The following is a 23,128-nucleotide window of genomic DNA, read 5'->3' on the forward strand; positions in this document are numbered from 1 at the left end:
ATTGTAGTGAAGTAACTTTAATGCTCCTCATGCCTTACTCATCACCCTCATGCCAGCGAGCAGTCCAACTGTCCCAGACAGAATGTGCTCTCCCTCTATGACTGGGGTGGTTACATTGCAATAATCCATGAAAGACATCACCGTGCATGTGTCAGCTGAGGTAAAACACATATGTATGCTGAAGACAAACACCTCCTATACTAAATCTAAGCAACATATTGATTTATACAGGGCACTACAAGGGAGGACAGGCCATTGCAGGGCCTTGCACATTTCCTTTTAAGGACTGTCTAGGTCCCTGTTAGTAATGGTATGTTTTATGCTTCTCAATTGGACCAGCTGGATCCTAAAAAATGTCTTCCACCCTGAAGGCGCCTATATGCCCCCACAGTAGCTTTAATGTAATTTGACACATATTAATATTCATTTTCATCATTTTACCAACTTCCATAGCCGCAAACGGCATAACATGTCATGGATACAGGTAAGAGTTAACTATAGAGGTGCGTAAAAAGTGGGATTTTCCTTTTGAAAAAGGTTTATTTACACAGTTGAAACTACTTTTTGGGGATGGCAAGCCAGCATTGGTGATTGGGCTTTTTTTACCTAATCCAACAAGATGAGGGAAAAAGGCGATACGCAAAGCCAAACGCAGATGCAATACACCCCTCAGTGGCACGTTCTGCTTCAGAGAGCAGCTAATTGACACCTGGGCCCTCTAAGAAATATCTCCAAGAGCTCTGGAAGAGAACCAAAGACATTGAGCCCCCAGAGACTCTAGGAAGACAATGATTAACCATTCCTACTGTGTTATGCGACCATGTTTGTACATATACTCAACATAAAAGGACTAGTAGTGCGAAATGAGCTGAAAAAGCTGCAGTCTCAAAGTCGAAAAGTGACTCAACTTTATGCATCTTGAGAATATTCTTGGTTAAGCATCCAATAAGCTTTCATGATGTCCATGCCTTAACCCATGATAATTGTTGACACTCCATGAAGTCAGATAGTCTTTGCTTGTGGTTTATTGGCAAGACGCATCCACAGTTCAAAATCCATAAACAAAATGTGTTAAATCATTTGCTTGGAGACCAGTACTGGCAGTGGCATAACACAACATGTCGGGGCACCCCTGCAAGCGGTGCTGAGGGCCCCCACCGCACACAAGTCCCCCCTGCTGGGCATGGGCAGCATGGGGTCCCCTGCACCACAGGGGCTGCGGGGGCCCCTTTACGCCAGTGAATACTGGTGGTTTTTAGCACTCATGTACCTGGAATTTTAAAAGAAACCCATTTTCTGAAATTTCAACACACACCTAAAATCTCAATTCTGGCAGGAATTACTCGTATTTTCACAGCCGAAATGGTTGCAAAAACTGCAAGATTGCTAGGGCTCTATCACGAGTGGACGGTATCCCGGCGGTAAATCTGCAGGGATACCACCCAATGCAAATTGTGTTAATGCAACTCGGTCTGCCAGTATTATTTGTATTTGTATTTATTATGTTTATATAGCGCTTTACTCCAAAATGCTGAGTTCTGGGGGTGGCGTGCGGGGGTCCATAAATCCCCATTCCCATTGGGTTCATTGGACCCAATGGGTCATTTTGGGAGCTATTACTGTGGTCCGCATAGCGCTGCGGTATTAGCGCCGTAAATGGGCTTAAAATGGCCTGATTTACCTCCAGCTAAAAGCTGGAGGTAATTCTCCAACTTTCCGCCCAAACTCGGGATTGGGCAGAGTGGTAATGCGGCGGTAATAGCATCACCACTGCATGTTTACCGCTCCACCCAACCCGTGATGACCCCTAAGTATTTTATACAAGCAATTCAAATTAGTTGTGACTTGTGCAATGAGATTTTTGCAAACGAAATAGAATCTTTCCTGTGTGAGGGCTAAGGAGAAATATAAGATGAAATCACCAATTTTGCTACACACCAGAATGTTTTTGGAAATGGTTTATAAGTTCTAGAAACAGGGTTCAGCAAAGTCCTGAGCAGGTAAAAGGTAAATATTTATAGATGTGGTAACCTTATCTGTAAAGGAAGACAAATGTAGTCTTTCGATTATAGCTACTAAGTGTGCTAAGATAATAAAACAAAGCAGTGTGCCAGGCACAAAGACAAACATTTCTTCTAAAAGAGGAATACCTTCTTCTTGATTGTCATCGACGTTGGAAGGTAGATGTGAAGGTGATGCTTCGGAACTCTTACAGGATTTGGAAGGAGAGGAAACCGGAGTGTCCCCTGCGGTGAACGGGGACATGGAACCTCCTGCTCGTTGCAGTTCGTCATCTTGGTTGTCAGCTAGGTTGTCAAATGAGAAAGCTGAACTCAGCGCCACAGGGGACAGGGAGGAAGCACCAGAATCCGACGCTGAAGAGCAGGTCCTCATGGACACAGAGAGAGGTGACTTTGCAATGTGTGCGATCGGACTACCAAAACTGTCTGATGGCTGTTGGTGGAAGAGATTACATAGAATATATTAGGACGATTTTAAAACCTTAATAATCAAGATCTGTTTCACACAAAAGCATCATTTTATTTAGTAATTAGTTTTTCCTCTATTTACACTAAATCACATTACATCACATATTCTTTTAATAGTAGTAAAGGTGTCTTTTCAGTATCACAGATAGATTCAACAAAGGCAAGTATTCCATAAAACAGATAGAAACATATTATTGAGCACTCTGCAATGTATAATATAGGTAATTTCTCAGTTATGTACCACTCTTAAAATATTCTATATCAAATTAGATTTCGGACTATACCACAAATGTGTGCTGCACTCAAGAAATAAGCATGGTTGATATCATATGGGGACCAATGGCAGAGCCAGCCATGACCATTTCAATACACCTCCCATAACCAAGCCAAAGCCTAACTAATGATCAGCATTTAGCGGACCGCACTTCTGATGATACGCATCTCTTCATGAAGCTAAATACCCTCTGAAATTGTGGTGAAAGATGATCTAATGGGCCAAAGAAAGGCATACTAGATATTCAGCTGGCTCTTTGTCTCAGAGGAAGGGGAGAGGTAGAAAGCATAATGGATTGATGCTACTACTTGTGCTTCCTGTGCTGGGACCTGTAGTAATCTGACATTACCTCGAGAGGTTGCCCTGAATGATTTCCAGCACAAGTAACTAATTTAACACTGACCCCTATGATTCACTTATTTTCCCCACAAAACGGATGGTGGGCATGCATAGAGGAGCACTGGGTATTGGGTCATACATAGTTCCACATGCGCCACACTTTTTAAAACTGTCCTCTGCCCCACAGACATTTGAGGCTAGCTCTATCCCCCTGCTGAGGACTAGAATGCACCAGTCCAAGGTGGTGCCTTTGTAGAAACCAGTGCCCATATGGCCAAGCCTCCACACATCTAAATGTGGCAAATACGCAGCATGAAAAATATACCTAACACCATCAAGAATACCAAAGAATAACCAGTGGTTTAAGGATAATATGGTTTGGAGTGAGAAACAACTCAGACAAGCAGAAAACCAGGGAATGGAGTACCTTCCTTTCCAAACTATCTTCGCCATCGGTTGAGCTGACGCTGTCACACAGTCGTGTTCTGGAGGGCCGCTGTCGCTTGTTCTTCACAGACAGATGGACTCGTGTTTTAAGTGCTTTCGAATTCAACCTCTCCGTTTCCGGGACAGCCTCATTTAAGTCTATGAAAAAAACGATCAAGTAATTTATTAATCAACATTTGAAAAATAACTATAGTTCCAAGCAAATTCCACTTAAGACAGTAAGCAGAGGTATTTCTACACATGGCAACAGCACCATGATGAAAAGGCCTAAAAAAAATAAATGAGAACCTCAGGATTTGTCCAAAATATTATAATTTACTCACCGTAATAACTAGCTTACTCCTAGTCCATAGTCCCCTTTCCTCCATACTTTATGGGCAATTACCACTGATTAGCAGGCCTTTAGGGAGATGAGATGTATATAGACTTATGAGAACAGATTCTTCATCTCTGTTGCCCGAAGGCCGCGTCTGACCGTGTACTGCTGCCCAGACAATCATGCTTGTAGACGGCAGATTGGACTGCACATGTAGCCGCCCTGCTGATAGTCTGCCAAGGCACATGACTTTGCAATACCACTACGGTAGCCTTTGCCCTGAACACATGGGAATTAAGGTTTAGTGGTAACTCCTTGCTCTGACCCTTGTAGGCCTCCAGAATAGCTGTCACCATCCACTTTGCGATCAAGGCTTTGGAGGAGTGACAGCCCAATTTTGAACCACCAAATGTGAACAACGCATCTGATTTACAAAACCCCTTTGCCCTGCCCAGAAAGAACTTATAAGCCCAACTCACTTCCAGACAATGTAAGATCTTTTTTCCCTCCGATTTCGGATTGGGAAAGAATGTTGGTAGTACAATTTACTCATAAAGATGGAAGCAGGACACAACCTTCGGCGCAAATTAAGGGTTGGGGGCGCAGCACCATCTTGTCTCGATGGAATGTTGTGTACGTTCCATCGAGACAAGAAGACTTGAACCTCACTGACCCTGCGTGCTGATGTAAGCCCGACGAGGAGGGCAGGCTTAATGGTGACCAGTCTCATGTCCGTCGAAGCCATGGGCAAGAATGGTTTATGCGTTAGTGCACCTAACACAACATTGAGGTCCCATACCGGGTGTGGGTGCTTGACGGGAGGGTACAACCTTGTTGGATGTCTCTTGACCACCTGGTTGGAAGTGGAATATGACATATTGGCTGAGTTCCTGCATGCCGCTATGTCTGGCAAGTAGGTGTGGCACATGTCGACCTGCACACCTGATTCCGCGAGGTATGTCGAGAAAGATAGCATGTGGTCAAGGATTCAAGCCATAGGATTATGCCTCTCTCCCTTGCCCATTAACAAAACCATTGTCCATTTGCTGTTGTATTAGTTCCTGGTCGAGTCACTCTTTGCCTTTTGGATGATATGCAGATTCTCTTGGGATAACTGCAGGTGCTGCAGCGTCACGTTTTCAGGAACTATGCTGCTAGGGCTACCTTCTCCGGATGAATTAAATTGATATGGATGAGTTAGAGTGTGAGACCACAGTATGGTGAGTAGTGTTAATATGATGAAATGGTCCGACTATAGAATTAGTTGCACTGTTTCATTAATGTTTTAAAATGATTGTTTTTTCCATGTACACTGTCTTGATACATGATAATGGTTTCTAGAAAATAAAATAATACAAATAAAATATGAAGAATTTGTAAAAATCAATTAACTCGGAACTTGCTTTTATGAGAAGGGATTGAATTTGAACGTTTACAAATAATTGAAATGCAATAAGAGTCTGTACATGCCTGTGGCAATGGTGCTTGTTGTGAGCTTCTCCGGAGCGGCATGAACTACAGCGCCCCTCTGCTGAATGAGTAGGGGAGATCCCTTGACTCAAAGAAGAATGAGACCCTGAACCACCAGCCTCTCTAGTTCTGAATATCATGGTCTGGCTGGCCAAAGAGGCATGATTAGAATGAGCTGGAGGCCCTGCAGTTCACTGATTTTGCAGATGATTCTGTGAATCAGAAGGGGAGGCTGAAACGCATATGCCCACAGCCTGTCCCATTGCAGGTGTAGCGCGTCCCCCAGCGATTTTCTGCCCCTGCCCATCCAGAAAGCAAACTGATGGCCCCTCCCGTTGTGTGCCGTGGCAAATAAATCTATACTTGGATGGCCCCATGTCCGAAAGATTTTGCCCAGGAGCAAATCTGGATGGCCAGTCTGCAGAGAGGGGGAGATCATGTGAAACTGTCTGTCTGAATGTAGACTGCTCTGTTTTTGGCCCGGGGTAGGATCACCTGCAGCGCTAGCTGTATGGCCTTCAACTCGAGAAGGTTGATATGGCTGGCCTTGCCCTTGTCTGACCACAGTCCATGGATGGAGTGGTCACCCAGAGGTGTCCCTCTACCCCTCTAAGGAGGAGTCGCTCATGATCATCAACGCCTGCTTGGGCTGAAGAAAAGGCATGCCTACTGAAAGGTTGGCTTCTTAGAGAGGCATAGCTCCACCTCACTGACGAGGCTCAACCAGGCCGAAACACGTGTCTGGGATTGCTGTTGGTACTCTTGTTTAGAAAAGAATCGCCAGGCATTTCGGCGCTGGACTGCCCTTGGGCAGGACAAAGACTGATGTGCAGTGGAAATTTCTCTTCTATGAAAGGATGGTGAGCTAAAGACTCTGGTTGAGACTCTAACCCGGGATACACGCCGGCAGTAGAGAAACTCCCAGAAACCCCCTGTTTGTGCATATTACGTAGCTTTGGGTTTTCACCCTAAATTATGAGGGTAATCCAGACGTGGAACCCTTGCTCACTGTTCTTAGAGAGGCACAGCTCCACCTTACTGACGAGGCCCAACCTGGCCGAAACACGTGTCTGGGGTTGCTGTTGGTACTCTTGTTCAGAAGAGAATTGCCAGGCATTTCGTGGTGTTGGGCTGCCCTTGGGCAGGACAAAGACTGATGTGCAGTGTAAATTTCTCTTCTGTGAAAGGATGGTGAGGTAAAGACTCTGGTTGAGACTCTAACCTCAACTTCGCGCTCTGAAACACTTGTGTACGAGCGTGATACAAAATATCAATATCAATAAACTGGGATATAGGCTGGCAGTAGAGAAACTTCCAGAACCCCCCTTGTTTGTGGCTTCCTGCCTCTACCACAATAAATCCCGCCTGGATGGAGACTTACCGCCTGTGGGTCCTCCTCTTGGTTCCAGGAGGATGCCAGGTGCGACTGAATCCTCCTCATTCTGAGCCTCTTATGCAGAATAGCCAGAGGCATGCTGCCATGATGCTCAACAAGTGCTGGAACTGCCAGGCAGTGGTGGTCATCCCGCTGAGGAAATGGCCGATAGCCACCCATAGCGCCCCAATCCTGTCTGCTGTAGGTAAAATCTTCTGTTCCTGCGTGTCTCACAGCAGGCCAAGTAAGACCAAGGTCTGGATGGGCTGCAGTTACGATTTACACTGGTTGATGGAGAACCACAGCTAGTACAACATGTCCATAAGCCGGTGTGCCGTAACCTGGACCGCACCTGGAGATGCCGCCCGGATGAGCCAGTCATCCAGGTATGGCTAAACATGGTGGCCCTCTGACAGAGGACTGAAGCTTTATAGTTCATCAACCTGGTGAATACCCACAGGGCTGAGTTCAACCGGAACGGTAGCACCCTGTACTGGAAATGGCAGACCATCACTCTGAACCAAGGTAAGCTTGGTTGGGCTACCAAATTGGGACGTAAAGATAAGCATCTTTGAGGTTCAGGGAGCACGTCCAGTCTTCCCCACACAGAGACTCTGCAATCAGAGCTGGCGTAACCATCTTGAATTTCTGAAGGGGTAGGTAAAGATTTAGAAAGGACAGACTGAGAACCACTCTCAGGCCTGCCTGGTTCTTTGTCCAAATTACGAAAAAATTCACAAATAGAATCCCAAGCACCTCTGAAAGGGAGGGACCCCCTCCACCGCACAACTTTCTATAAGCGCCAGTATTTCTGCAAGAAGTGTAAGTGTCCCCGATCTCAGAGAGGGGCGGGCTGATGGGGGGACCAAGGGTAGAGGGAGGCGGACCCCATCTGAGACCACTGAGATGATCCATGGATCCGCAAAGTTCATCCGCTACGACTGAATGTGAAGGGAAAGTCTGCCCCCCATCGAAGAGCTGTGGACCCCGATGCACTCCTCATTGTTTTTTGCCATCTGAGACAGGTGCCTGGGTTGGGGACTGGAAGAAACCCTTGCTAAGGTCCTTTGCTGTTTGAGCCTGGGAATGCTGTTCCTAGAAGCCCCAGAAACCCCTGAATGTACTCCCCCCGTCATAACTTCCCTGAACCTGCCCATTGGATGTTTTGGCCGGTTTGGCCTGGATGGCCAGAGACTTGGCTGTTTGCGAGCTGGCTTTCTTCTTATTTAACTCGTTGTCTGTTGAGGAATGAAACAAATCCCCACCCTCAAAGGGGAAGATCCAGGATGTGCTCCTGGACATCTGGGTTAAACCTAGTGGTCCTCATCCAAGCTGAACACTGCGTATCAGTGGCGATACAAAAGGCTCTCCCTGCCATGTCTATATGGGCCACTGTGGGCTCCATAATGTCCTGTGTGACCAACTTGGACTTGGCTAAGCCTGACTTGTAGGCCGCTTGCTTATGTACTGGCAGATCTGGAAGGAATTCTCCCTCCAAAGCCTTTGGTTGGCTGCAGCAAGCATCGCATCCGTGTTTGCCTGTCTAAGGTGAAGCCCAGCATTCAAATAAATATTTTTGCCATAGGCGTCCAGAGTTTCGTCATCCTTTCCCAGCAAAGTTGAGGCTGTGGTTGAGGACATGGAGGCCCCTGGCTTGGCATACATGGATGCAGCCGCTATGACAGAGGAATGTGGCTGTAGATGGACAGATAGCAGCAGGGTGTCACACTAGGCCTGCCTGTACTTGGCGTCCAGGTATTTGTTGGTGGGTTTTGTGGTATGGGGCTTAACCCAGCCCTTCTGGGCCAAAGGCTCTACAGCTTTCCTAAGAGGAATGCCAGACCTGGTGGAGGCTCTAATAGTTAATTTATTGACCAGGACCCCCGCCTCAGGTTGTTCCTTCTTTGGCTGAAGGATACCCAGTAACTCTGCTAGCCCTGCTAGCCTGTTGTGGAAAGCCAGGCCCAATGTGGAGGCATCCGCATCCTCTTTCTCATCGATGTCAGCCTGGTCTGTCGCCTCCTGGTTCCTGGTGACAGGGTCTATAACTCCTGGTCCCTGCTGTCTTCCGCCAGCATCACCAGTGTTATCTCTGGGATTTGTGGGGTAGGAACAAGGAGAGGCGCAGGCGGTGGAGGCAGCACTGGATGCTGAGCTGGCACAAGTATTGCTGGGGGAAGCAACAGAGCCTGAAGCTGTACTGGAGGGGCTGGCGCCGGAGGCAACACTGGGGCCAGAGGTTGCAACAGGAGCAGGCTGAGGCAGTATCGAGGCCGGAGGCTGCGCTGATACAGGCGGTGCAGGAGGCATCATTGCCTTTATGAGGCCCTTTAAGATGCCGACCATCTGCTGAGACCTCATATGTGTCATATATTTGTCCAAAAAACGCTCCTCACATGCCGCGTGGTGCTTTCAGGAGCTGCTGGTGCCGCAGGAGCAGTGGGTTGGGTCCTACCGGTGCCATGCTACGATTGTGTATAACTGCCACCGACAAGGATGGTACTGGATAGGCTGGGCACCACGGCATCTGAGGTGTGTACATGGGTGACCATTCCACCTGTGGTGTGAACTGCCTGGGTGCGGGAGGCGCAACTCCCTGTGTACCTTCTGGTTGGGATGAGTGTGTCACTGTACGCAGTGCCATTTTGTTGCTGTGCGCCCCCATTTTGTCTGGTCTGGATTGGCAAGCGTGTGATTTGCGTGTCTGCTAAGTACTTGCACGTGCCTCCACTTGTTTACCTTCCAGTGTAGGTTCAGCACTCTTCTGAACCTCAGGTGGAGGCTTGCCGCCGTCGGGCATAGACCCGGTAGAGCTTTTGCGTAACAGTGCTACCTCAACCCTAGACCCGGTACCAGAGCAATGCCCCCGGGATATTTCCTGGTACGAGAACCTTTCGGTGTCTCAGGCCTTGGCCCAGGAGGATCCTTGGATTCTTCGGTCTGCTGACCGTTAGCTCTAAGATCCTTTGGCTTGGGACTGGTGATAGGATCGGTGTTCTGGGTCTTCCCAGGGATGGAATTGCCTTTGCTTTAGAGAATAGCATACTTACCTTGGCCTTGATTTCTTGCACACATATTCCTTCAAGTGTTCGGCGGAGATATGGAGAAGAGCTCCCTCCACCTGGTGAGACGGTTCTTCAATGACGAAGGTGCGAGAGCGTGTTGCACACCGAACATCCTTCCCAATCGTGGTCCTCACCTAGGCACTGCAGACACAGCGCCTGAGGGACCGACACCGGGAAAGATGTTGCAGGAAGGTGACCAACTAAAGCCCACCTGGGCCGAAATGCGCCGGGGAGGGCGAGGCGCCAGAGGCTGGTGTAAAACAAGGTAAAGGAAATTAAAAACAAAAATATGGGACACTGGTTCCCAGTGGAAGGTGAAGCATGTGGAATTAAGAGGGAAAAGGCTTCAACCACCAGCGCAGGTGAAGCAGGTCTACTCTTGTTGCTGAGGAAAAGAGGGCTGAGGTGTGGCGCCGGAGGGTGGAGGCAGGGAGCAAATGCTCCTTGTACCACGCCTCTGTGCACAGCTAAATCTAAAGGGGAAAGGCTTTTTTGTGTGAAAAAGGTTTGGTTCCCGTCCCTAGCGAGGGATGTCCCGTGCAGTATGGAGGAAAGGGGGAGGGACTTAGGAGTAAAATGTGATATTGTAAGTTTCAAAACTTAATATATTAGGTTTTTTTATACAACTGATTTTACCAATCTAAAACATGATCCATTTCCAGTCAAGACAGATGCACACAATGCACACAGTGTTAGGAGGCCAGGTCAGTGCTGTTTCACATAAACAATGTGGCATCATTTTAAGGTACCTCTAGTAGTATACAAACTGGCTTGAGTCATACAAACAGATACCAACCTAACATGAACCACTGAGACTGTTCTCTTTGTCATAGGTAACTTATGAATAGTAGAAGGCAATTTTGGCCCTCATTCCAAATTAATTTACCGGTAGTAACTGTGATTAATCCTTGACCTACTCCTGGAGAGAGAGAGTCTTTGATTCACAAAGAAGTCAACAGGATTAACTCTGGCTTACTCCTCGGAAGAGAACCATTAGTAACATATTTTTGAATCAAAAAGTCACTCTCCAGGAGTAACTCGTAATTACCCCTGGTAACCTCTTTCTGTATCTGTCCATTACTTTAAAGGTTAGACTCTGATAAAAATAGACCATGTATAAAGTAGCGTGGGGATTAAAGGTGCTTTGACTGGCAGTCTCATTACATGGGTAGATTCTGTACTTAGAATAAGAAGTGTTGCTAATAGCATATGCAGCATTCATTTGAATTCCAAATACTGTGACAAGAATTTAGCTGAATGAGAATATGAAGACGAACAGGAACAGATGTTCTAATTAATAAATCATGTTCCAAACTTGAAAAACAAAGCTTTTCAAAGGAAGGTTACAGTTTTTTAAATACGTTCGCATGTTTCTTTTATTGCTCCTAATTTTCATTAGTGCTTCAACATTATTTAAAGCAAACAAACAAGAAAATAACAGATAAACAATAAAACATGGACCAGATGTCCAAAGGGATGTTACATATGCAAAGCCAGTGCAATTCAAAGTGTCAGGTTGCAATGAACAAAATGAAAAGCAAATCTCTGTCCAACTGAATGAGTGCTGAGCTTGGATAATACCTGGAGATGAATGAACCTTGTCTAGGAGGAAGCCATAAGCAGATTTTACCTGAGGCCAACTTGACTTTCTAAAGGCACGTGAAAGAGACAAGAAGGAGGCCTGACTGGGAGATTACCTGTAAGCTCTAAGGGTCCATGATTTCACTGTGCCTTACAGAACTATTCAGAAGTGAGTATAAAAATCCCCAATGCAATAAGACATAGGTCCCCTAGAATAATTTCCCAGCTAAATCACTTGAGTGGGAGGAACTGGGGGGATGCCACTGCAGGTGGAACTGGGGGGGAGGAGGGCATAGTGGAAACTGATCCCAAAAATATCAGGCCTCTCTTGCCCCCCCCTCCTTCCACCCTACTCTCTGCCTTCTCATCCACAACACCCGGGGAGGTTACTAAGATAGTCTTCTCTATGAAAGTATCCTCAAAACAGGTGTTCCTGCTCCTCCTTTCAAGGACAACATTGACTCCCTTGCACACTCTTTGGCTGAGTTCTGCAATGCCTCTTTCTTCATTGGCTTCTCACCGCCCCCTCTCAAGCACTCCCATGTGCACCCCTCCTAAATAAGCCATCTGCGGACCCTTCGTAGCGAGCCAACTAATGCCCTATATCTAGCACCCCTTTTTTGGGTAAACGCTTGGAGAAATTGGTCATCTCTCAACTAATCCTTCACACTGAATCTGTTGGCTGCCTCTATGACCATCAGTCTGGGTTTAGAGCGGCCAGAGGCACAGAATCTTCTCTCCTGAACACCAGAGAAGACCTGCTCTCTAACATTGACTCCAACTCACCCTCTGCTCTCATCCTCCTCGACCTGTCCTCTGCCTTTGATACTGTCAATCATACCATCCTCACAAATCAGTTCTGGGATATCCTTGGCATCACGGATCGGGCACTGGATTGGTTGACCTCCTTCCTCTGATTGACCCTGACAGGTCCAACTGGGCCCCTTTCTCTCCTCCACCTCACTCTCCACCTGTGGTGTCCCTTTGGGCTCTATTCTCTTGCCCTGGCTTTTCAAGATCTACCTTGCCCCTCTTGCCCACTTGATCTCCATAGTCTCTCCTCATTTCAATTGTTGTGCGGATGACACTCAGCTTTCCTTTACAATCCCCTCTTCTACCTCTTTTCTTTCCTCTCTAATTCCTGACTGTCTGAATATTATTCAGGCATGATGTGCTGCTAATGATCTCTGCCTTAATGCCAGTAAGTCTGAGATCCTTTTCATTGGAACTCCAGCACCCTCCTTTCCTCCTACTTTTGTTAAAAATTGTATTATTCGAGGTCATTTGGTTTACACTTTGAAAACCTTTAACCCTTCAGTTCAATTGCCATAGTTTGATCAAAAAAAGAGAAAGCAAGACTAAACACTAAAAATAAACTGGCAATCCAATGCACTAGTGCCTCTTCCTCAGACCTTCTTCCTCCTGGGCATCTAGTTTCTTGAGCATTGTAATTGCTAGTTTTACAAGGGCTATGTTGATTTTAGTGTTCCCTCCTTCAATCAATGTTCTCCACCAATCGTCCATGCTTCTGGTTGGATAGGTTCTAAACGTCTCCCCTAGGCAGTTCTCACGTTCCTGGCTAAGGACCAGCAGCAAAGAGTTAGATGTTTTAGGGTTTCGTTCTCTCCCGAGAGTTTGCACAGTCGGCATCCTATGTGCTTGTTCAAGATGTTTCTTCTTTGCAATATCTCTCCTGTCGGCAATACTTTAAGTCTGTACCTCATTAGAATTGACCTGAAGTGCCAGTTAGGAAACAGAGACAAATACCCTGGTATCAGGTTCAATTTTCTTGGCTGAGCCCAGAATTCTTCATAGTTCTTGTATTTCTTGTTGTGCTCTTGAGTTTCTATCCAGTCTGTTGTATATAGTTTTTTTTGTTGTTTTGTCTGGACTGTTTAACAGATCCTCCTCTATTTCATTAAGAGTTGTTAGCTTTTGTTGACAGAATTCTTGCCATTCTGTTAACACTCGGTCCGTTTGTTCTCTCAAGGATTTTTTCAGCAGATTGAAGCCTCCGGGTGTATTCTCCTCCAAGCATTTGCAATAAAAGGACATATGTTTCCCGTCAACTATCGCTTTCATCGATGTCAAGGCCAGATCTCTCCTTATTACTTGTATCGCCACTGAATTAGGGAGTTGGAGCACTTTCCACCAGAACAAGCCCTCCAGAGTCGGCCACGTTTGTATTGGCAAAGATGTTGATGTTTCTGCTCCGTAAGTCAGTACGGGTACTACTTTCATTCTGTAGAATTTGATCAGAGGTATCATGGTGAACCTACAATATCTTTTCAGAATGATTTTCCCCTGTGAAGCTAATATGATGGCTTTCCTTCTTAGCCCTTCAATTTTGGGTACTTCACTGTTGGAATTATTAAAGCAGACTCCCAAGTAAGTGAACGAGTTTACCTCCACGATTTGTTTCCCTTTTTGTGTCCAATTAATTTTCCTGATCTTACCATTGTTACCTCCCTTCGGAAACTTCATTATTCTTGATTTCTCTGGGTTGATGGTCAAATCGTTTGTGTCCACATATGACTGTAAGGCAGTCAACTGTCTTTGCAGGCCTATCGGGGTCTGGTCTACTAACACAATGTCATCTGCGTAAAGTAGTCTCCCTATTGGAGCACACGCAACTTTAGGAGGATAGCTGCGGATAAGAACAAATTCTTCTCCCATATCTGATGTAAACAAATTGTAGAGCTCCGTTTCTAGTGGGCAGCCTTGTTTCAGCCCCGTTTTGATGGGTATTTGGTCCGACAGTGACACTGTCTTATCTAGCCTTATTCTAATGTTTTTGTCCAAATAAAGGTCTTTGATGTTCTCCACAATGATTTCCAACTTCTCCAGTTTGTCCCAAAGTTTCTTTCTTGTGATTGTGTCAAAGGCCTTCGACAGGTCAATAAAGGTGATGTAAATTTTCTGTTCTTTGGTTCTGGCAGTTCTGGCTTTTAGCAGGTTAATCAGAAAGATGTTTAGTGCTGTGCCCATTCCTTTCACGAACCCAGATTGCCAAGGATCTCTTCAACCTTTCCTGATGCTCCATTCTGTTAGGGCCTTCAGTAAGGTGGACGCGAATACTTTCCCCGCCACGTCCAGGAGGGCGATTGGTCTATAATTATCGGGCGATGTTCTCAGCCCTTTTTTGTAAATTAGTACGGCTACCGCCGCCTTCCAGGACTCCAGGATTTTTTCGGTCCGTATCACGTATTTGAACAATTGATGCAAAAACCGGGCCCACTCTGGTATGTTACTTTTAAGTATGGTGTTTGTCAGCCCATCTGGTCCCGGGGCTCTGGAGTTATTTAGGTTCTTTAATATGGTTTCAATTGATTCTGTGCAAACATCTGGTCCGTCTTTCTTTGTGTTTGCCACTGATCTTCGTTGTAAAGGGCTCCCGTTATCCTCTTGCTTCTGAGTAAAGAACTCACACCACACTGTTGCACTAATTGGGTTTGATAAAGACACATCTTGCCTATTTTCTGTCATGTTAATAATTGTCCATATCTCTGCTGTGTTTTTTGATCTGATTTGTTTTAACATTCTTTCTGCATCTTGGTTGAGCATGGTTTTCTTGTGAAGATATAGCCAGTTCCGGTAGCTCTTTTTTCCTCAGATCTTTTTTCGTACCAGACTATCATATGTGTAGGCATGGGTCTTTGACAGTTGGTTCGTGTTTGTTTTTCCATCCGCTCTATAGCCTTCAAAGAATGGTGTATAATCGATTATTTTTTTTTATTTTTGGGTTAACTTCCAAGTCCGAGATCAAGTCTTTTAGTTTAAGGTTTAGTCCTTCGATTTCATCCGGACGTATCTTAAGTTTGACTCCTGTTCTTGAGAGCTGTATGTCTTGCTTGTACATGCAGATCTAATTATTGCTGATGTTCCTGCAGGTAAGTTTCATCAGGTTGTGGTCGCTTGCGATGGTTGGGATCACCTCTAATTTTAGAATATTTGGCGACAGGTTACTTGATGTGCATATGTAATCTAGAGTTTCTTTTGTCTGGGCACCCTGCCATGTTGATGTTGATCGAGCCGGGATGTCCCCTTGTACTATTTCATTAAGTATCAGACAGTCTCTAGATTGTATCATGTCTCTCCACCTTATTCCTCTTTTTTCCTTTGTTGTGACCTCCAACAGATCATGTTCCAAGGCCTGGTTGCCTTTGTCCAGGCATGTACAGTTTAAGTCTCCCACCAGTACGCAATTCGGATCCCTCCACTTCTCTCGCTGCTCGTCTAGTATGCATGCTATTTGTTCTGGAAAGTTTGCGTTGTTTTCGTTTGTGGGATTCCAGTACAGGTTTAACAGAATCAGGACTCTTGGTTTGTCTGTTTCTGCTTTGTCCAGTTTCATGGCCACCATTTGAATGAAAGGGGAGGGGTTGTTTGTCTCCATCACCCTCCAATTTAGGTCATTTTTGATTGCCGCCTGTGGGATGTTTTTACCCATGCATCCAAGCCCTACCACAAAACTGTGCATTACTGGCATTGAAAACATCATGATGGCCAGAACTCCCCAGAAAGTGCACAGGGAAAACATGAAAAATAGGTTGCCATCCATGTATGCCTCTGTTAATGTTAATACAAGAGACCATGGCCAGGCCCTATCCTTGGCTACACACAGAGCAAAAACCAGTGCAAAGAAATATGGTGCTGTTCAAAATCTGAAATGTATTAATTCAAGACAGCTCCAAAAAAATGGGTGCAGTACCATTGCAAGCCACTGACCGGCGCTGGCGCTCCATAAATCCTGACAGGAGAGATGTCTTGCAGAACTGTGCAGTGCAAAGAAGGTGGTCTTATTTCAATTAAAAACCTCAAAGGGGTTGCTTTTCCTGAGAACCATTAACACCTCAAAGACCCACACAACAGCCCTGGATATCACATGGCCCTGTTGATTGAGAGGGAGGAGTTTTCCCCTGCAGCCTGGAGGAGAGAGACAATAGACCCTTTCAATTGAATGGGGTATGCTTATTTTGGGTGTGAACTGTAAACAGTCTTCTGGAGGAAGGAGAGGCCTGTGATCTCTGACTCACCAAGTTTCAGGGGGGGGGCAGGCTGGATTGTGGATTCATATTGCAGCAAATATATGTTTAAGTTAAATGCTTCTGAAATTGTAACGCTCACCTGATTCCCGCAGAGGCGCCGGTCTTGACTGGGTGAATGCCGTATCTTCAAAGGTGATGTGTAACACACGGTTGGCTCTTTGGGCTGGACCTCTGTGCACTGTATATCTGACTCGAAGAGTAAGATGTCTGCAGATAGAAAATATGGGATTAATGAAGGCCTCCGGAGCGTGCGAAGAGCTGGTAAGCTTTTGTCTTTCAGATGCCGGAATGCAGTGCGAAGACCTCCGGAGCATGCGAAGAGTAGGTAAGCCTTTGTCTTTCAGATGCCGGAATGCAGCGCGAGGCGTTGGTGACAGCCGATGGACCAGGTAAGAGATGCGCTGCCACTGAAGACCGTAGTGCTAACCTGTGCTTTCTTTGTCTTTACAGGTGCTGCTGAAGACTGTCTTTACAGGTGCTGCTGAAGACTGGATTCCAGGATGGTAAGCCTTTGTTCCCTTAGGCCCAGGATCAGAAGCAGAAGACACGATGAGCGTTCTGCTGCAGCGAATGCAGAATAACGCAAAGCAAGATTCATCCATCGGGTGTGGTTTAAATAGCCTCCTGTAGTGCTTAGGTGTCTCCTTCCACAGCCACGCCTAGGTAAGAAAAGAGTTCCTGCTTTCCAGAAGAGTTCCAGTGTTCTGAACCTAGGGAGTGGCTCCTGCCCCACCCAACAGGAAAAGTAGTCCCAAACAGAAGAGGATCAGGGGTTCAACTGGCAGGTAAGTAAGCAGCATGGTCTGCTGCAGGTAAGTCCACCCAAGCATTATGAGCCTGGCACTTCCAGCTCTGGGACTGGGCATCTTTATGAGCCTGGTGCCACTGGCGCCAGGACAGGGTCCAAAAGGTCCCAATTGGGACTGGCTGGCACTCGGAACCGGGGTTATGGGTCTGCTTCCACGGGAGTCGGGCAAGTCCTGATCTTTTGGAAGCAGAGATCATGACAGAAATATTGTATTAAGCTTACAAAAATGTACAATTTGGAGATCCTTAATCTGAGAAATGTACCCACAATTTGAGACTAGACTCAACTCTGTACCATGTTCTGAGGCAAAACCCCATGTATTATGGAGATTATAGACACTGGGTTTATGCTAGAAAAATGAAAATTTACTGGAATATGTGTAGAGAGGCGGTGTACATCTGTGTAATTTTTGGTAAAAATTCAATATTGGTAAACCAACCAAAAACGAAAAATGTTGGCATTTTTGAACCCTAGCTCTTAGGAAGATCAGGGTTAGGCAAGAATATACCTTAAGCAATCCGTCATGCAATTTAGGTAATATTAACAAGTGGGGTATATTGCAAATGTGGGTTTTATGAAAAAGAAGATATGTTGCACGGACATAAAGGGGCGTTTCTTCAATAGATTGTAAAATGATGACTCACTCTGACACACTATTCCTTCTCAAATCAGGTCACAGAGAATCCTTGACCTATCAAATCATGAGAGGGTTGGGCATGCAGAATGAGCCGACCCACCCACTTTCAAAAGACATAAAAAGAGCAACTGAAAGCCAGACAGGGACATTCACTTCCCACTTCAAGCTAATTTCTTGCGGAGCACTTTGCCAGAAGACACCAGATCCAGCACTTAGACTTCAAATCCAGACAGAGACCAGGATTTAGAACTCAGACTCCAGAACATAAAGCAAAGGCCTAACCCACAAGCTGAGTTCTCTTCAGCAGGCCTCAAAATCCTTTGCAAACTATTCAACCGCGGGGCTGCGCGGTTTGCTGCTTGCTAAGAATCCTGTGTATCCAGAACCGTCAGATCCAATTCAAGAGACCCAGACCAGACCGCTGTGCAGTGCCGAGACCAGAACCAGAGATCCAGATCCGCAGACCAGACCCAGACCAGATCGCTGTGAGCAGAAACGGTGCCTGACCTTCCCGTGGTGAGGGAAGTCCAGTCCAAACCTGACCAGATCTTGACGGCCTATTTCAAATTTATAGTGTGAGTACCCAGCTAGAACTGTGCAGAACCAATCTCTTAGTCTAAAATAATCTCATACCATACATTTCCACCTATTTAGAACAGCATAGAAATCGGGTGTTCATTCTGTGATCTCAAACCTGCAAAAGTGTCATTTGTCATTTGAATCTTACTTCATTTCCGAAAATCTACCTCCACTAAATTGTCCGTATCTTTTGTGCCGCATGTCCTAGGAACGACTTGCTACACCTTATAGTTTCTCCGTAATCGCGATCGACGCACTCGAAAAAAGTGCCGCGAATTGACATTTTGCTTCATTTCAACCACGTGTAAAAATATCTGTCTTTTGCTTCCGTTATTGAATTCCGTTTTCAACCTGATAACCATCCCTGAATCATTGATAGTGCTGACCTGAACTAATTCAAAGTAGCTATCACCTACCCTGAACCTCCTATAGGGAATTAAAAGCATTTTTAGCATATTTTACTTCATTGCCACCACATTTAAAAGGATTTGCCTACTTTAAAATCATACCTGTTTTCCTCTAAGCTCGCTGGGGGGAACTGGAACGTTGCATTGCATTTTGTTTGTATTCCTGAAAATTGTGTGCTCTCCTTCCATCTCCTTCTATTGCATAGGGTGGGAGTGAATTGTCAAAAGAAAAAGTGATCACATTATCTCTTGTGGAAACCATATCAATTTATTTCTGTGCTGCATTCTTTTCCATCATTGTGCAAAGTGTGCTATCAATTATCAATTTGTTCATAAAAGTGTGATATATAGATATTGTTTAATTTTTCAAATAAACCTTTTAATTTGCAAAACAAACCTACTTCTTGGCTCAGTGGGGCCAGGGGGATTCTAAGAGAGGGGTGTTATATAAGGGTTGTCATCCAGAGTAAACGAACTGGACATAAAAATATATCAATAAGGGTTTCCATCAGCATCCCAGACTAGGCATTAACTTAGCTGTAGTGTTGAATTGAAGTCGCTAACACACCAGCAGCCCTGACATGGGGCGACCTCTTTTTCCTTTGGTTGCTGGGTTTAGTATCACCAAATAATCATCCCGCATAGGTGGCTGTAGCAACCACGTTTCTTGCAAACACGGTACTTTCATGTTTTCCTTTTGTAATTCTCCCGGAGTAAAAAGATGGTTGAAGCCTCTTGTGTTCCAGCTTCCGAGGGACCAAGACTCCTCCTTCTCATTCTCTGGTTGTTATTGGGAGTCCGTTTTATCTGCTATTAAGTTATTTAGCCATTTCCATCTAGCTGCTTCCTTGTCATCGCACACTCTTACTTTTTACATGCTACTCTCTGGCTGACTTCCTTGGGCCCTCTTCCCTCACCCTCGTTTGTGGCAAAAAACCTGGATGTCATTCTTGTCTCCTCTCTCTCCTTCTCCCTTCATATCACTGACCTTGCCAAGAAGGCCCACTATCAGCTTTGCCTTCTCAGAGGCATTCTCCCTTTCCTCAACTTCCCCAGAAACTCAATGGCCCTCATTACAAGTTTGCCAGTACGGAAAAAACGGTGCCCCTAAACTTACCAGCACCATTGTATCCAGACCGGCAAACTACCAGTTCTGCTGGCGGGTGCCGTCCACCCGCCAGGTCTGCCCTGGCAGGTGGAACGGCACCCGCCCACAGACTTTTATTGAAACACCGGCACCGTCAATGACGGTGCCGGTGTTTCAGTGGTCCCCACTCCCATAAAGTCCTATTGGACTCTATTGGAATGGGAAACAACATAGTTACCGGCGCCTGACTAACCGGCAGCTGGGGTTATAATACCCCGGTGTGACCAGCAAGCCAGGCGCTGGTAACTGTTTACGGGTCTGGCGGCAGTCTGCCAGATTTACCAGCACAGCTACCGCCAGACTCATAATGAGAGCCAATGTCTCAAGAGCTGTGGTTCTTTCCAAACTAGAACACTGCAACATCCTCTTCCTCAACCTGCCTCTTTCCTCCCTCTGCCCTTCAAATAATCCAGAATAAGACTGCAAGGCTTATCCTTGGCCTCAAGCCCAGGGACCGCATCTCGCCAGCCCTACCATCTCTACACTGGTTCCCGGTGGATGCAAGGATCCAATTCAAGACCTTCTGCATCATCCACAAGGCTTTCTGGGGTCTGGGACCCCGCTACATCCAATTTTCTTTGCCTACATACCTCCCTGCTAGAGTTCTTCAAACTTCAAGTTATAACTCTCTGCAGATCAGATGTTTCTCCAAGCAGAGCGTGGGGGGTAGATCTCTTTCTTCGGCTGGTACCTCCCTCTGGAATGGCCTAGCAGCGTCTCTCAGACTTGGGCCGGATCTCCTTAAGTTCTGGAAGCTCCTCAAGACCTTCCTTTTCTCCTCCTCCTTCGCTCTCTCCCTGCCTTTATAATGCCCCTGCATCTGGCTGCGACTGGTTGTCTGGTCCCTTATGAGTCTTACTGGAGCCAGGCCTCCTCGAACAGTTTCCCAACCCCCTTAATTAGCACTTGCCCTCAGGCAATCTTTCCTGACCAGCTTCCATAGTCTGGTCCACCCTACAGAACTAGTATACACCTACCCCAGGCACTTGCCTTCTTGGCTCCCTTAGCATTTGCCTCGCCCCATGGGCAACCTCCCCCATGTACTTACCCCTTTCCCTCTCCCTCATCCTACCTTCCTCCCTGACCTTCCACCTCCCTTTGCACTTCCTATCTGTACTTGCACAATCCAAATGTCACAATGCCTAGTAGGACCGTTATTGTTTTTTCCCCTGTTCCCTCTCCCCCGCCTTGTGGCACCGGGAAACACCTTGGCTGTATAGGTGCCTTACAAATGTAAAACAAATAAATAAATAAATAAAAAATAAAACGCTTTAACAAATTAGTTAGACTTTAATAAGGCAAGCGGATTGTGGCGGATAGATGGTGTCCTTTAAGGAATTCAAAATGTTCAGTGGGTATATAGTGTAGATAAATCAATATTCTGTGTGTTCTAAATTGATCGCACAGCTCCCCTAAACACAAGTCTTTAGATTGTGACACAATTCACCTTTGCTTGTATTTCCTTTGTATGCATATGAAATGAATCCACATCTCCTGATTCGCATGGGGGATTTGTTGCAAACAGGAAATGGTAATTTTAATGTTTACCTTTCTCTGGTACAAATATTTGTTATTGATATTGGATAAAATAAAGTATCTCCTAAATCTGTCATTTATGAAAAGAAAGTTAATAATATATATGCTGTACAAAGTGTTTAAACATTATGGTCGGCAAGGAAATGTGAATTGCATTATTCTATTTAAAAAATAGATATTCAGAAACATAATCATTGGATTTATGGAATGACTCTGTGTAGTGTGCATCCTAAGGAGATCCTCACACCAATGTCATTCATAGCCAATGACTACAGAAATGTGATAAAGAGAGTAAACAAACAGCTGAAAAGCTTACTATGACGGATGTACATTCACAGGCTGAATGTGATCAGCTATACCAAGATATAAAAATTATTACGAAACATCAGGCTCCTTAGTGCAGATCGAAAAAACACTGGTGTTCAGGAAATACATCAGCTCACCTAACAATCGACAAAGTCACACACAAAGAGTAACCAGAGTATGGTGATTTCATGAGAACTAGTAGAAAGAATAAAAGAAAACATGGCACTGAGGGAGAAGTCAGAAAAATTAATGAAAGATCTTCATGACGCAATATCATACATAGTGACTCAGATTGAGCATTGGAAGAAAGAATTAGCCAGTGCAATTAGTACATATTTTGCAGAAGAAGTTACAAAACATGAAAAAAGTGGCTTCCAAAACTAGGGCATTTAACAATAGCCAGGCTTTTCTAACTGAATCTAGGGAACGATTGGTACAGAGTAAGCAACAAATGATAATTGAAATGGAACGTAATGCTAGATTGAGACAAGAAATTAAAGAGAGTACTTTGAGTTCAGAGTCAAAATCTAAAGCTCATAGAGAGATAGATATGTTTCATGGAAGAAGGGAGACTTTCTGCAATTTGTGAGACTACTAAAAATATATGGAGCGTGAGAAACACAATTTTCTCTTCCCAAAATCACCCAGATACCCAGGAAGACTTGAATGTCTGTTAAATACAGAGAGAAATCCAGGTGAGAGGAGAAAGAAGTGGCACTCGTAGTATGTCAGGAGTGGACAGGAGAGGAAACGAGAATACTCCAAAACAAGTAATCAGTGAACAAAGATATGAAACGAATTACAGTGTATAATCCATGAGGGAGATTATTAATCCAGATAGGCTGACATTGAGACAGTAAATGCAACCCAAAAAGGTAACTTTAATGACCCCTTTCTATGCCATGAATTATGGGGATATCCCAGAACCACTAGGAAGATGGAGAAACATTGATTCTGAGTGGCAACATGAAGAGACACCATACTATTCAGCCCCTCACAGAAGATTTGCGGATCATAACCAAGAACGTCAATGGCAAAGAGAGAAAAGAGAGGACCTCCTGTACTGTAAACAGAGGAAACCTCCCACAGTTATTACAAAGGGGGACAATATGCAAGCAGGGAAGGGGGGTCAAGTAGTGGTTCTGCCTCTGATGAGAGAATTTGGACTCAAGTAAGGAGGCATAGAAAACGAAAACCACAATCTCAGTTTGTGAAAGACCAATTAAACAAATTATGGCCATACAAAGACGTATGACCTCTTTCCATAAAAAAAGCAAAATATTCTGTTTCAGAATATCTAGAAC

The 23,128-nt window shown here is 45.3% G+C and overlaps 1 protein-coding gene across 4 annotated transcripts in view; it reads right to left on the bottom strand.

Moving 5' to 3' along the window:
- The window catches only part of PPP1R9A (protein phosphatase 1 regulatory subunit 9A), a 2,290,846-nt gene that overhangs the window by 212,981 nt on the left and 2,054,737 nt on the right, over nucleotides 1-23,128 (bottom strand). For all 4 annotated transcript variants that reach the window (XM_069648563.1, XM_069648562.1, XM_069648561.1 and 1 more), the window contains 2 exons: nucleotides 3,530-3,687; nucleotides 2,151-2,454 (listed from right to left, as the gene is read on the bottom strand). In XM_069648563.1, the coding sequence (XP_069504664.1) occupies nucleotides 2,151-2,454; nucleotides 3,530-3,687 (462 nt within the window). The remainder of the gene's footprint in view (nucleotides 1-2,150; nucleotides 2,455-3,529; nucleotides 3,688-23,128) is intronic.

Source organism: Ambystoma mexicanum, chromosome 2q (genome assembly GCF_040938575.1).
Source record: "Ambystoma mexicanum isolate Mex_15411 chromosome 2q, UKY_AmexF1_1, whole genome shotgun sequence".
Classification (NCBI taxonomy): domain Eukaryota; kingdom Metazoa; phylum Chordata; class Amphibia; order Caudata; family Ambystomatidae; genus Ambystoma; species Ambystoma mexicanum.